General features: G+C 36.2%; 1 protein-coding gene across 3 annotated transcripts in view; it reads left to right on the top strand.

Moving 5' to 3' along the window:
• LOC100883541 (LIM/homeobox protein Lhx9-like) overlaps positions 1 to 9,249 on the top strand; it is a 91,730-nt gene extending 82,481 nt beyond the window's left edge. For all 3 annotated transcript variants that reach the window (XM_012279871.2, XM_012279870.2, XM_076537633.1), the window contains exon 6: positions 5,283 to 9,249. In XM_012279871.2, coding sequence (XP_012135261.1) covers positions 5,283 to 5,498 — 216 coding nt within the window. In that variant the 3' untranslated portion in view covers positions 5,499 to 9,249. The remainder of the gene's footprint in view (positions 1 to 5,282) is intronic.
• The last annotated feature ends 5,735 nt before the right edge of the window (positions 9,250 to 14,984 follow it).

Raw genomic sequence — 14,984 nt, 5'->3', positions numbered from 1 at the left:
GACGTAAGAATTTTTGGACCCACGAATTTTAGAACGTAAGGATTTTGGAACGTAAGAATTTTGAGACGGAAGAATTATGGAACCTATGAATTTTAGGACGTAAGATTTTTGGGACCTACGAATTTTGGGACGTAAGAATTTTTGGACCCACGAATTTTAGAACGTAAGGATTTTGGGATGTAAGGATTTTGAAACGTAAGAAGTTTAAGACGAAAGAATTTTGGGACCTACAAATTTTGGGACCTACGAATTTTGGGCCGTAAGGATTTTAGGGCGTAAGGATTTTGGGACGCAAGTATTTTGAGATATAGGGATTTTGAGAAATAATAATTTTGGGCCGTAAGAATTTTGGGACCTACGAATTTAAGGACGTAAAGAGTTTGGGATATAATAAGTTTGCAACGTGAGGATTTTAGAACGTAGGGATTCTGGAACCCCAGGATTTTGAGATGTATTTCAGTTATTTAGAATGTAAGGATTTTGGGACTAACCTAGGAATTTTGGGACTTATTTTGAAATTTCAGAACGTTTGAATTTTAGGATTTATTGTAAAATTGTACCATGTACGTATTTTGAGATTTATATACATATTTTGGGACCTAAGGATCTTGAGACGTATGTAGGTATTTTAGAATGGAAGAATTCTGGGACTTACTTTGGAATTTTGGGACTTATTTGAAAATTTAAGTATGACACGATTTCAGGACTAACTTTGCAAGTTTAGGTACTACGTACAGATTTTAATATTTACGTGCAATCTTTGGGTCGTAAGGATTTTGGGACTTATGGCGTAGAGATTTTGGAACTTACTTTGAAATTTGAGAAGCTTAGGTTTGGAACATTGGATTTCTTATTAGAAAGATAAGACTTTGAATTCTTTAAATGTGGGACTTATGAACTGTGGTACTTTGAGTGTATATTTCTTTGCGACTTTGGGACTTGTGATTTTAAGGCTCTGAGTATAATAAAATATTGCGAATTTGGGACTTATGAAAGTTGGTACTATGAGAATTGGGAACTTATTGCATTAAAGTGTTTGATAATTTGGGATCTGTGAAACTTGGGACTTATTCTAATCAAGTGTTTGAAAATTTGGGCCTTGTGAAACTTGGGACTTTCATTATTTATAACTTTTGAAATTTGAGACTTTGGGACTTTTAAAATTTGAAATATGTGAAATCTATTATTTTGAGTGATAGGAAATTTAGATTCTGGGGATTATGAAAATTTGGGCCCTATTATAAAGTCCCTAGACTCCCATCGAAATGCACTAATTTTCCTAAAAATCCCCAAAATTCCTTAGAATCCACATTATGCTTTCCTTGAAGACTCTACTATCTACAAATCCACATTCTCAAAAATTCTCCTCTATCATTTTCCAAAAAATCCCCAAAATTCCCTAGAATCCACATTACATCTTCCTCGAAGGCTGCACTATCTTCAAATCTTCACCTTTCTTACTCTACCGCAAAAATTCTCCGTCCATCGATTTCCCAAAAAATCCCCAAAATTCCCTAGAATCCACATTGTACCTCCCTTGAAGCCTATACTTATCTCATCCTTCGTATTCTATCGTAAAAATTCTCCGTAAATCGATTTCCTAAAAAATCCTCGAAAACGTAGACAGTCCCTGTACAGACTCGAGGGTCCATGCAGACGGTTTGTCTCGATGGCGCCGTTGGCAAAGAAGATTCAGAGAAGGAGAGAAGGCCGGGTTCCGGTGGGCCACGCTGGAGCGAGCGAGACCGACGTCTGGCTATTGTATTCGGTGCGGCGTAGGGTTCTTGGTCGCCATCTTGCTTGATATTGATCGCGAAACGCACGAATACTCGCTCGTTCGCCGCGGCTGCGTTCGTCGCCGATCCTCTCCTCTCTCCTCTTTGCGCGCTAAGCCCAGGAGCTAGGGAAAGAACGCGCGGGCTCGAAGGGGAGGCCGCGTTGTGTCGGTTGGAAGCCTCCGGTGCTTTTCAGTCCGCGGGGGAGGAGACTCGTCTTGAAAATGGCGGGGATCCCCGTGCATCGGAACCGTCTTTTATCTGTCCTCGAACGTACACTCGGCCAACCGAGCTGACAGAGTGCCTCCACGCATTATATATCGACGTATTGTCCGCGAGATGTAGCTATCTAGCCATGGGTGCTCCCATGCATTTAAATTACTGGTCCGATGAAGACGCCAGGGGTCTTTTTGGTCCGACGGACTTTCGTCGACTTCTTTTAGGGATCTAGGGACACGCCTTTTTCGGGCGAGTTTGGGGTTCGATTTGTGGGGTGTGCTGGTGGGATTCTTTGGGATTGGAACTTAGGGATTTGGGGAGTCGACGATTTGAGTATTTGGGGATTTGGGGGTTTTGGAGATTTGGGGATTTGGGGATTTGGGGATTTGGGGATTTGGAGATTTGAGGATTTGGGAATTTGGGGATTTGGACATCGGGAGATTTTAGTATTTGGGGATTTAGGGATTAAGGGATTTAGGGACTTGGGAGTTAGGGGATTTGGGGATTTAGAGATTTAGAGATTTAGGGATTTAGCGATTTAGGGATTTAGGGACTTCGGAGTTAGGGAATTTGGGGATTTGGAGATTGGGAGATTTTAGTATTCGGGGATTTGGGGATTTAGGGATTTAGGGACTTGGAAGTTAGGGAATTTGGGGATTTGGAGATTGGGAAATTTGAGTATTTGGGGATTTGGGGATTTAGGGATTTAGGGACTTGGAAGTTAGGGAATTTGGGGATTTGGAGATTGGGAGATTTGAGTATTTGGGTATTTTGAGATTTGAGGATTTGAGGATTTGAGGATTTGAGGATTTGAGGATTTGAGGATTTGAGGATTTGAGGATTTGAGGATTTGGGGATTTAGGGACTTGGAAATTGGGGAATTTGGGGATCTGAGGATTTGGGAATTGAAATATTAGGATTTGGAGATTTAAGAATTTGGAAATTCTAGTATTTGGGGATTTGAGGATTTAGGGATTTAGAGAGTTGGGAGATTAGGAGTTGGGGATTTTTGTATTTGGATATTTAAGTAGTTGAGGGTCTAGGGATTTGTGGATTTGAGTGTTTGGGTATTTTGTGATTTGGGGATTTAGGAATTTAAAATTTGAATATTTTGATATTTAGGAGTCAATATGAGAATCTAGGGATTTAAAGTTTTAGGTATTTTGTGATTTGCGAAATGAAAAATTTGGGGTCTAGGGATTTTGTTATTAGGATATTTTATGATTTCAAACTTTAACTATTTGGAGATTTGGTGATATACAAATTTGAAAATTTAAGTATTCAAAAATTTATGTAATTATCCCTAGATTTTGGTGTCTAAAAATTTGAACACTGTATAATTCGAAAGTCACAAATTAAAAAACTCTAAATTTACAAATTTAGTAATTTAAGACCTGAAGTATTTAAAAATATTTATAAACTTCCGCAAATTCATCCTCTATCGTACATAAAATATAAACACACGCAACCACTTGTCGAACCAAAAAAAAAAAGGAAGAAGTAAAAAATGAAGCACTCTAATATTTATCCAAAATTCCACAGTCGTATCGCGGTCACCCTTCAAGTATGTCCATGCAACGATTTCGCGAATAAAAACCTCAACAACACTACAAAACCATCAACGACACTCGAAAGAGGGAGTAAAAAAGAACCAGAACTCGAAACTGTGAATCCTCGGTAATAAACATCGCGAGGGTTGATTAATATGGAATGTAGGGGAACTAGGGAAATTTGGGGGGAGGACTGGGAAGTCTAGGGGAAATTGAGAGAGTGGTAGAAGAACTAGGGAATTTAGGAAAGGTCGGAGCACTAGGGAAATTAGAAGGTAACTAGGGAAAAGGTGTAAGAAAAACTGGAATTTGAATTTTCTCTTGCAGACACTATAAAAGTTATTTACATCATATATTACATCGTGTTATATTGCAATATTCTGAATCGTGATGGTATTATATCGAAATGCATTGTATAGTTTCATATTACGTTGCGATGAATTACTACTTGTTATATTGCCACTCGTTGAATTACTTCGCGTTATATTGCCAAGCTTCGAATTACTATGCGTTATTTTGCAACGCGTGGAATTACTGCGCGTTATATTGCAACGAGAAGATATTAATGCGCGTTATATTGCAACGAGAAGGAATTACTACGCGTTATATTGCAACGCGCCGAATCACTACGCGTTATATTGCAACGCGCCGAATTACTACGCGTTATATTGCCAAGCTTCGAATTACTATGCGTTATATTGCAACACGCCGAATTACTACGCGTTATATTGCAACGCACCGAATTACTACGCGTTATATTGCAACGCGCCGAATTACTACGCGTTATATTGCAACGCACCGAATTACTACGCGTTATACTGCAACGCGCCGAATTACTACGCGTTATATTGCAACGCGTCGAATTACTACGCCTTATATCGCAACGCACTGAATTACTATGCGTTATATTGCAACGCGAAGAAATTACTACTCGTTATATTGCAACGCGAAAAAATTACTACGCGTTATATTGCAACGCGCCAAATTACTACTCGTTACATTGCAACACGAAGAAATTACTACGCATTATATTGCAACGCGAAAAAATTACTACGCGTTATATTGCATCGCGCCAAATTACTACACGTTATATCGCCAAGCTTCGAATTACTATGCGTTATATTGCAACGCGCCGAATTACTACGCGTTATATTGCAACGCACCGAATTACTACGCGTTATATTGCTAAGCTTCGAATTACTATACGTTATATTGCAACGCGCCGAATTACTATGCGTTATATTGCAATGCGCCGAATTACCACGCGTTATATTGCAACGCGAAGAAATTACTACTCGTTACATTGCAACGCGAAAAAATTACTACGCATTATATTGCAACGCGAAGAAATTACTACTCGTTATATTGCAATATTCAAAATCGCAATATATTGCCTCGCAACGTATTGTATAGTTTCATATTACATTGCAATATATACAAATTATTACTCGTTATATTGCAACGCGAATAAATTACTATTCGTTATATTGCAATATTCGAAATCGTTATGCACTACCTCGCAACGTATTGTATAGTTTCATATTACATTTCAATATGTATAAATTATTACTCGTTATATTGCAACGCGAATAAATTACTATTCGTTATATTGCAATATTCAGAATCGTGATCTATTGCATCGCAATATATTGTAATTTTACAAAAAAACGTAACAATAACGCAAGTTCTGAAACGTGCCTATAGCGATACTAATCCATCCCCGTCGCTGTGTCCGCAGGTCTGGTTCCAGAACGCCCGCGCAAAATGGCGGCGCATGGTGCTGAAGCAGGAGGGGAAATCGGACAAGTGCGACGGCAGCGTGGACGGCGGTTCCCTTGGCGACCTTGAGCTTTATGGCAACAGCACCGGAAGCGGTGGTCCACCGATGAGTCCTCCATTCATGCTGGGCGGACCTCACAGTCCCGCATCCTTGGCGTCCTTGGACTGCGCGTGATCCCACTTCCGGATCCGTACGATCGAGTGAATATGGACTCACCCCCGGTACTCCTGTGAATAATTTTCATAATAAAAAAGCAGCGAACACAAACCCACGTTCCTGAAGAGAACCTCTTCATCGTTCGGACTATACGCCGAAGGTGTAATAGTATCGATTGATAGGACGATGAAGAGTGCATGTACCATAGCGGAGGATTTTTTTTTTTAGAGAGAATAGGAATCGTTGTATTTATTGTAAGCGACGGACTTGAGGAGATTTTCGAGGGCCGATCACGAAAGCGTTTGTAATTAGTTGTCGATGTCTATTTATTGGTTATAAGCGCTCTGAGGTAAGCCTAGATAAGGGTTACGAACTTTACCAGTGCTGTGTGAGAAGCCAACGTTTCGCGACGGTTAGGTTAGGTACGGAGGTGTGGGCTCCTCGCTGAGGACATTTTGGCGGGAGATTTAAATGGTTTTATGCGACTCTGCAGGATTAGGTTAGTTTTATATATTTTTCAACTTGAAAATTTCTAGATGGTTGCAGACTTTTGGATTTTTGAGTATTTGGGTTTTTGGATTTCAAGGTTGCTAGATATCTAAGTTACTAGATTTCTAGGTTCCTAAATTTCTAGGTTACTAGACTTCTATGTTACTAGATTTCTATGTTACTGGATGTCTAAGTTACTAGATTTTTAGATTACTAGACTTCTAGGTTACTGGATTTCTAGGTTACTAGACTTCTAAGTTACTAGATTTCTATGTTACTAGATGTCTAAGTTACTGGATTTTTAGATTACTAGACTTCTAGGTTACTGGATTTCTAGGTTACTAGACTTCTAAGTTACTAGATTTCTAGGTTCCTAAATTTCTAGGCTACTAGACTTCTATGTTACTAGATTTCTAGGTTACTGGGTGTCTAAGTTACTAGATTTTTAGATTACTAGACTTCTAGGTTGCTGGATTTCTAGGTTACTAGACTTCTAGGTTCCTAGGTTTCTAAGTTACTAGATTTCTAAATTTCTATGTTCTGCATACAGGAAATTCCTATATCTTGGTATCTCTACATTCCCAATTCCCTATATTCTAAAGTCCCTATACTTAAAAATCCCTAAATTTCCAACTCTCTATATCCTAAAATCCCTAGATCCAAAAATTGCTAAATCTCCAACTGCCTATGTCCCAAAATTGCTAAATCCCCAATTCCCTAAATTCTCTAATCTCTAAATTTCCAACTCCCTATATCCCAAAATCCCTACATCTCAAAATCCCAAAATCTCCAACTCCCTAGATCCCTATATTCCAAAACTCTCCTTTCCAACTATATTTCAAAGACAACATTAAAAAGTTTCCCAAATTCTTCTCTATCCTCTTCTAACATCCCCTAAATTCTCTCAAACCCCACCAGTGTCTCCCTAATTTTTTCCCTAGATTTTCCCCCAGATTAAATAATATCCTCTTTCATATAAAATTTCTCCACATTCTTTCCAAAGCTGAAGAAGCCCACACGATCGAAATAACAGTCGTCGCACGAATCGAAGTAAAAAATCGACTGGAGAGTTTCGATAGTAATCGATTAATTTGTAGCTGCGACGTGCGTGTTCGAGTGTCGTTCGACGAGAAGTCGTCATCGTTAATGGAGAGTGTGGATGAGTATCGCGAGAAACGTTGGCTTTTAACGACGAGTTAAATAATACGATTATAAATATATAAATAAATAAATAAATAAATGAATAAATAAATATATATATAAATATATATATTATTTATAAAGAAGTTCGGGCGCGTCGAGGACGTGTCTCCAGGGTCGTGTCTAGTGCTCCCGGGCCCTACACGAAAATTGGGGCTCTTTTTTGTTCATATTTGTTTATTATCGAACAAATGGTATTATTGAAATTTTCATTGTGTCAAGAGTGAGGCTTTTAAAGAATGAGTCAATGAACTTTTTTTGTAGGAGGGATTCTTTGGTAAAAAATTAAAGGTAACGTATCCTTGAGAACCTGAATCCTCAAATCAGAAATTCCCAAATACCTAAACTCCCAAATCAAAAATCCCCAATTCCAAAATTCCTCAAATCCCTAAATTCCAACTCCAAAATTCCCCGAATCTCTAAATTTCCAATTCCAAAATTCCCCAAATCCCTAAATTCCCAATTCCAAAATTTCCAAAATCAGAAATTCCCCAAAGCCCTATATTCTAATTCCAAACTTCCCCAAATCCCTAAATTCCAAATTCCAAAGTTCCCCAAATCCCTAAATTTCCCAAATCGAAAATTCCCCAAATCCCTATATTCCAATTCCAAACTTCCCCAAATTCCAAAATTCTCCAAATCCCTAAATTTCCAATTCCAAAATTTCCCAAATCAGAAATTCCCCAAATCCCTATATTCCAATTCCAAAATTCCCCAAATCCCTGAATTCCCAATTCCAAAATCCCCCAAATCCCTAAATTCCAACTCTAAAATTCCCCGAATCTCTAAATTTCCAATTCCAAAATTCCCCAAATCCCTAAATTCCCAATTCCAAAATTTCCAAAATCAGAAATTCCCCAAAGCCCTATATTCTAATTCCAAACTTCCCCAAATCCCTAAATTCCAAATTCCAAAATTCCCCAAATCCCTAAATTTCTCAAATCGAAAATTCCCCAAATCCCTATATTCCAATTCCAAACTTCCCCAAATTCCAAAATTCCCCAAATCCCTAAATTCCAAAATTTCCCAAATCCCTAAATTCCAAAATTCCCCAAATCCCTAAATTCCAAAATTCCCCAAATCAGAAATTCCCCAAATCCCTAAATTACAATTCCAAAATTTCCCAAATAAAAAATTCCCCAAATCCCTATATTCCAATTCCAAAATTCCCCAAATCCCTGAATTCCCAATTCCAAAATTTCCCAAATCAGAAATTCCCCAAAGCCCTATATTCCAATTCCAAACTTCCCCAAATCCCTAAATTCCAAATTCCAAAATTCTCCAAATCCCTAAATTCCAAATTCCAAAATTCCCCAAATCCCTAAATTCCAAATTCCAAAATTTCCCAAATCGGAAATTCCCCAAATCCCTGAATTACCAATTCCGAAATTCCCCAAATCCTAAAATTCTAATTCTGAAATTCCCCAAATCCAAAGTTCCCTAGTTCCAAAATTCCACAAATTGAAACCTTCGGATATTCTCGAGGGTCCAAGGTTCTCAAGAATATAACCTTGTTATTTGATACCAAACCCGTTAAAAAATCATGTCCTACATTGCTATTCAAAAACCCTTACTTTATAAAATAGTAATAAGCAAGTTTCATGATTTTTATAATTTACACCGACGTATTTTAATAATTGTACCCTTATAAATGTAACCTACAATGTTCTTGCAAGAAGAAGTTTTATTTTCTGAAGCGCGAACCCCTTTTTTCAGCGGACCCTGGTGGCTGGTTTGCCCGGCGTGTAATTATGTATTAATTATTGCTCAAAGAAACGGCGAAAATTCGATGGGTGGATGTATAATCGTGTCGCGCCCGAACGCGGATCCTTGACGTAACTTCACGTAATTGTTGTGTAAATAAAGGACGTTCCTCGAGTTTCTTAAGGCACCGCTATAGGTTGTAGGGATTCTAATTGCATTCGGTAGCGGTTCTGTTAGGCAAGGTAATAATGATGATGATGACGACCACGATTATTATTATTATTATCACTCCTATTATCGATATCCTTGTAACGAACGGAACGGATTGTCTAATTTTACAAGATGATTTTTTCATTGAATATATTTTGACAATATACTCGCTGCCTCTGTCGACTTTTTTATTATCAAACCTGTCCCAACAAATTATTCATCCTTTTGGCGGATTTTCAATGCGTTCTTTGCTGGATTTCTGGGGAAATTTCGGTAAATTTGGGGATTTGGGGAGATTTGGGGATTTTGGGGACTTGGGGAATTTTGAGAACATTTGGAGATTTGGGGATTTTGGGGATTTTTGGGATATTTGGAGATTTGGGGATTTTGGGGATTTTGGGGATTTTGAGGATTTTAAGGATATAGGGGATTTTGGGGATATTTGGAGATTTGGGGAAAGTTGAAGACTTTGGGATATTTGGGGATTTGGAAAAATTTAAGAATTTTAGGAAATTTAGGGATTTAGAGAAAGTTGAAGATTTAGGAATATTTGGGGATTTGGGGAAAGTTGAAGATTTGGGGATATTTAGTAATTTAAGGAAAATTGAAGATTTAGGGACATTTGAAGATAAAGAAAAATTTGGAGATTTGGGGAAATTTAGGGATTTTGTAATATTTGAAAATTTGATTACTACAAATTTAAAAATTAGTAAAGTTAGTAAAATTAGTAAAAATAGTAAAATTACTGAAATTACTAAAATTACTAAAATTACTAAAATTACTAAAATTACTAAAATGATTAAAATTATTAAAGTTATTAAAATTATTAAAATTATTAAAATTATTAAAATTATTAAAATTATTAAAATTATTAAAATTACTAAAATTACTAAAGCTACTAAAATTACAAAAATTACTAAAATTACTAAAATTACTGAAATTACTGAAATTACTAAAATTACTAAAATTACTAAAATTATTAAAATTATTAAAATTACTAAAATTACTAAAATTACTAAAATTACTAAAATTACTAAAATTCCTAAAATTCCTAAAATTACTAAAATTACTAAAATTACTAAAATTACTAAAATTACTAAAATTACTAAAATTACTAAAATTACTAAAATTACTAAAATTACTAAAATTACTAAAATTACTAAAATTACCAAAATTACTAAAATGAGTAAACTTAGTAAATTACTACAAATTTCAAAAATAGTAAATTAATAAAAAAAACTCCAAAAATCCTCAACCCTCAAAAAACACCCCAAATCTCCATATTTAACCCAAAACTCAAAATCCTATCCCTCACACAATCCTCACAATCACACAACCACTACTACTCTCACCAACCCGAACATGTTAATTTCCCCCGCATCCTAATCCGCCCATAAAGTCGATCCCGTTCCGAATAAGTATAAAAAATAAACGAAGCAGGGAAAAATCCAAAGTGCAATAAACGAATGAAACTTCCAAGTGCACAGACACGCTCGTAAAAGTAGGTTTCCCGATGAAAGCGACGGGACGAGGGTTCGGGTTTGGCTCCGCAAGGTTGGTAATGATTTAACGAGGCTGTTACGCGTAACCGGCGTAGACATTAAAATTAAAATTACGAGTCGCACGCCAATCCGAATTACGCGAGGCTGGATCGCCGTTCCGCTCGAATTATCCTGCGGTAAAAACTGAAAGACGATGAAATTTCTCGAGTACGCGGTCTGTCAATCGTTTTTTACTTCCTTTTCCTACCGACAGACTTTCTAACGGGGCTTAACGACGTCGCTGAAGAGACTCTTGAAGCTATGCCAGGATTAAACACCTGCGCTGCCATTTTGTTTAGGCTGCGCGCGCAGGTGGGTAAACGTGGTGTTTAAATAATTGTGTATTATTGTTTAATTTTATTGTTTAATATTGTAACATTGTTTTGGGATATTGGTATTTGGTGCTAGTGGTGCTTTAGAATATATTTGAAGTGATTTATTATGGGTTTTTCTTTAATTGTTTAAGAAATGGAGTTTTGGCGCGAAAAGGAGAGGATTTCAAATTTAAAACTTGTTATATTGGAAGTTATCGTGTTTTGTAAGTTATAAATTTGGAAATTTCTTAAACTTGAATTATCAGAGTTCTAAATTTATAAAATTTCAAACTTCTGAATTAAAAATTCACAAGTCACGAAATTACCATTTTTGAAAGTTTGGAATTTTTTAATTTCTGAAGTGACAAATTTCCAAAGTTCTAAATTTTGAATGTTAAAACTAATTTGATAACTAAAAAGTTCTGAAATTTCTAAATTGCCAAATTACAAAAATCCCTAGATCTCTAAGTTACCAAATAAAAATTAAAAATTCTTAAAATCACAAATTTCTAAATTTCCAACTATCTTGAACTATTTAAACTACCAAATTTCCAAGCTACTAAATTTCTAAACTACCAAATTCTAAAATCCCTAGATCCCCAAATAAGTTTACCCTATCCCTAAATAAGTATTAATATAACGAGAACTATAAATTCTTAAATTGCCAAATTAATAAACCCCCCGAGTACACAAAACCAATAACGCAAAATGTCCCTATTAAACGTACATTTGCATTGAAATATCCCTAGCATCCGAAATAACCATCTCACCTCGTTAATAAATCGAACACAACGAGCAATTCTCTCGTTCAATCAATTTTCATCGCAATCATTTAATTGAACATCTAATAGGGTCATTCGCTTTGGACATTGTTAATTATTGGCTGACGGCAATATAATACGGGGATATTTCCGATGTTTATCATCGCGGCGAAGCGTCGATTCGACAATCGAGATTTTAGGATCGAATACGGGTTCTCGATGAGTACCGCCCGATATTAATATCGATCGAGAACCGGAATCGAGTTATGTTAATTAAATCATTCGAGTCGGTAGATTCGTATCTCGTAAAAGAAATGCATTATATCGCGAGTGGCTATGATCGATAATCGGCGAAGCGGAATACGGCAGTTTAGTGGTCGTAACTATTAAACGCTATTTAAAAACGGATTTCAAGGCGGAATATCGTTCGTCTAGCTTTTAATTAATTAATTGTTGGGGAGTTTTGGAATTGGGGGTTTAGGGATTTAGGCAAGTTTGGTGTTGGGGAATTTTGGAATTGGGAGTTTAGGGATTTGGGGAATTTTGAATTTGGGGACATAGGAATTTGGGGAATTTTGTACTTGAAAGTTTAGGGATTTGGGGGTTCAGAAATTGGGGAATTATGAAATAGGAGAATTATGAAATTGGGGAATTATGGAATCGGCGAATTGAGGAAATGTGGAATTGGGGAATTATGGAATAAGGGAATTATGAAATTGAGGAATTAGGGAATTGGGGAGTTATGGAATTGGGGAATTATGGAATCGGGGAATTATGGAATTGGGGAAATGTGGAATTGGGGAATTATGGAATTGGGGAATTATGAAATAGGGGAATTATGGAATTGGAGAATTGTGGAATTAGGGAATTATGGAATTAGAGAATTATGGAATTGGGGAGTTATGAAATTGGGGAGTTATGAAATTGGGGAAATGTGGAATTGGGGAATTATGGAATAAAGGAATTATGAAATTGAGGAATTATGGAATTGGGGAGTTATGGAATTGAGGAATTATGGAATCGGGGAATTATGGAATCGGGGAATTATGGAATTGAGGAAATGTGGAATTGGGGAATTATGGAATTGGGGAATTATGAAATAGGGGAATTATGGAATTGGGGATTTATGGAATTGGAGAATTGTGGAATTAGGGAATTATGGAATTAGAGAATTATGGAATTGGGGAGTTATGGAATTGGGGAAATGTGGAATTGGGGAATTATGGAATTGGGAAATTATGAAATTGGGAATTTTGTAACTGAAAATGTTAGAATCGCCAATATATCAAATTCCTATCGAATAAACAACATTATTAGCCTTTTAATTTTAAAAACCTGAAAAATTCGTTGAATAAAGCACAATTTTATATTTAGCCGCCAACGTAACCAAAACTGCCATAAAGTGCGACTCCACACCGTCAAAGCTTAACACTCCAGAAATATCGAAAGGTTTCTACAACCTGCGCGTTGTCTGCTTTCGTGCGCACAGTTCTCTGATTTTTTCTTTCTTACATATTTTTTTTTTTTATTTTCAAGGAATGATGAAAGATCGAAGGAATATTAATTGCAGGCTGCAGGAAAGCGAAACACCGAGAAGGATAACGGAAACGCGAGGATAAAAAAAGGACAGCGTACAATATATGCATTTAGCTGCATTATGATGGCCGCTGAGTAAGCGGCTGACGCATGGAACACGCGATTTCGAAACGAGATTATTCCGCGCGTTTCTCAAATTGATACAAATCTTGGATCAATGGGATGAACGGATTAAAACGTGGTTTTATGGGAGAATAAGGTTTTTATGGATATTGTGCTTCTGCGTGCTTCTTTTTATTTTCTTTTTTAACGTTCTCATGCATTTTGGTATGAACAGAATTATTTTATTTAGGAATTTATGGTTGGATACTTTGTTTAGTTTGATACTTCAGGGGTTAAGGATAAGTTGGAATCTAGGGAATTTTGGGATTTGCAAAATTGGTGTCTAGGGATTTTTGTAAGTTGCAAAGTTAGAATTTAGGAAATTTTTAAATTTGCAACGTTGAAATCTAGGGAATTTCTGGGATTAACAAAGTTGGAGTCTAGGGAATTTTGTAATTATTAGAGTTTGAATGTAGGGAATTTTTGGCTTCTCAAAGTTGAAATCCAGGGAATTTTGGAACTGATGGAGTTGGAGTCTAGGGAATTTGAGAATTGGTAGAGTTGAAATATAGGGAATTTTGTAATTGGTGGAGTTGAAATCTAGGGAATTTTAGGAATTAGTAGAGTTGGAATCAAGGGAATTTTATAATTGATGGAGTTGGAATCTATGGAATTTTGGAATTGGTGAAGTTGGAATCTAGGGAATTCGGGAATTAGTGGAATTGGAATCTAGGGAATTTTGGAATTGGTAGAGTTGGGGTTCTGCAAGGTTGGAATCTAGGGAATTTTATAATTGGTGGAGTTGGAATCTATGGAATTTTGGATTTGGTGGAGTTGGAATCTAGGGAATTTGGGAATTAGTAAAGTTGGAATTTAGGGAATTTTGGAATTGGTAGAGTCGGGATCCAGGGAATTTTTGAATCTGCAAGGTTGGTATCTTGGGAATTTTGTGATGTGGAAAGTTGGAATCTAGGGAATTTTAGTATTTGAAAATTTGCAACTCAAAAAATCTAGTAACTTACAAAATACCATTTTGCAAAATTTGAAAACATGAAATTTTGTAAACTTGCAAATTTAAAAAACTAGAATTTTTTAATCTCTGAACTGGGAAAGTTTAATAAATGTTCCTGTATAGGAATTTGATGTTTGGTATTTGGCAAAAGCATCGAGATGAATTTGAAGGATAAACGCAACAAGGAATATCTACGATCTTCCCTTTGCTCTTGTTCCACAAGAACAACTCTTGTTGATTCAGGATTTGGAATAATCTCAAGAGGAAATCGTGCACGCTGGAAACATGTCTGAGAACGGGGAACATGATTCGAGGATTATGTGTGGGTGTGTTAGCCACTTCCTATAGCCTTCTTCGAATTTTCAATTAACTATTTATACACACACATATATATTTATACTTTGTTAATATTTAAATTTCAAAGAGCAAATATAGATCGAGCCATATATCGAGGCTGTGATATACAATCATCTCAATAATAAAAAAGAGCTGTCAATAATAAATATATTATACAATGAGACAAATATTTAGACTATACACAAGCGTCTTAAACAAAGAGCAAATACAGACTGTGCCATATATCGAGACTGTGATACATAATCACCTCAACAATAAAAAACGAGCTCTCAGTAATA

This window comes from Megachile rotundata, chromosome 11 (genome assembly GCF_050947335.1).
Source record: "Megachile rotundata isolate GNS110a chromosome 11, iyMegRotu1, whole genome shotgun sequence".
Classification (NCBI taxonomy): domain Eukaryota; kingdom Metazoa; phylum Arthropoda; class Insecta; order Hymenoptera; family Megachilidae; genus Megachile; species Megachile rotundata.
This window is presented reverse-complemented; position numbering and strand designations above follow the sequence as displayed.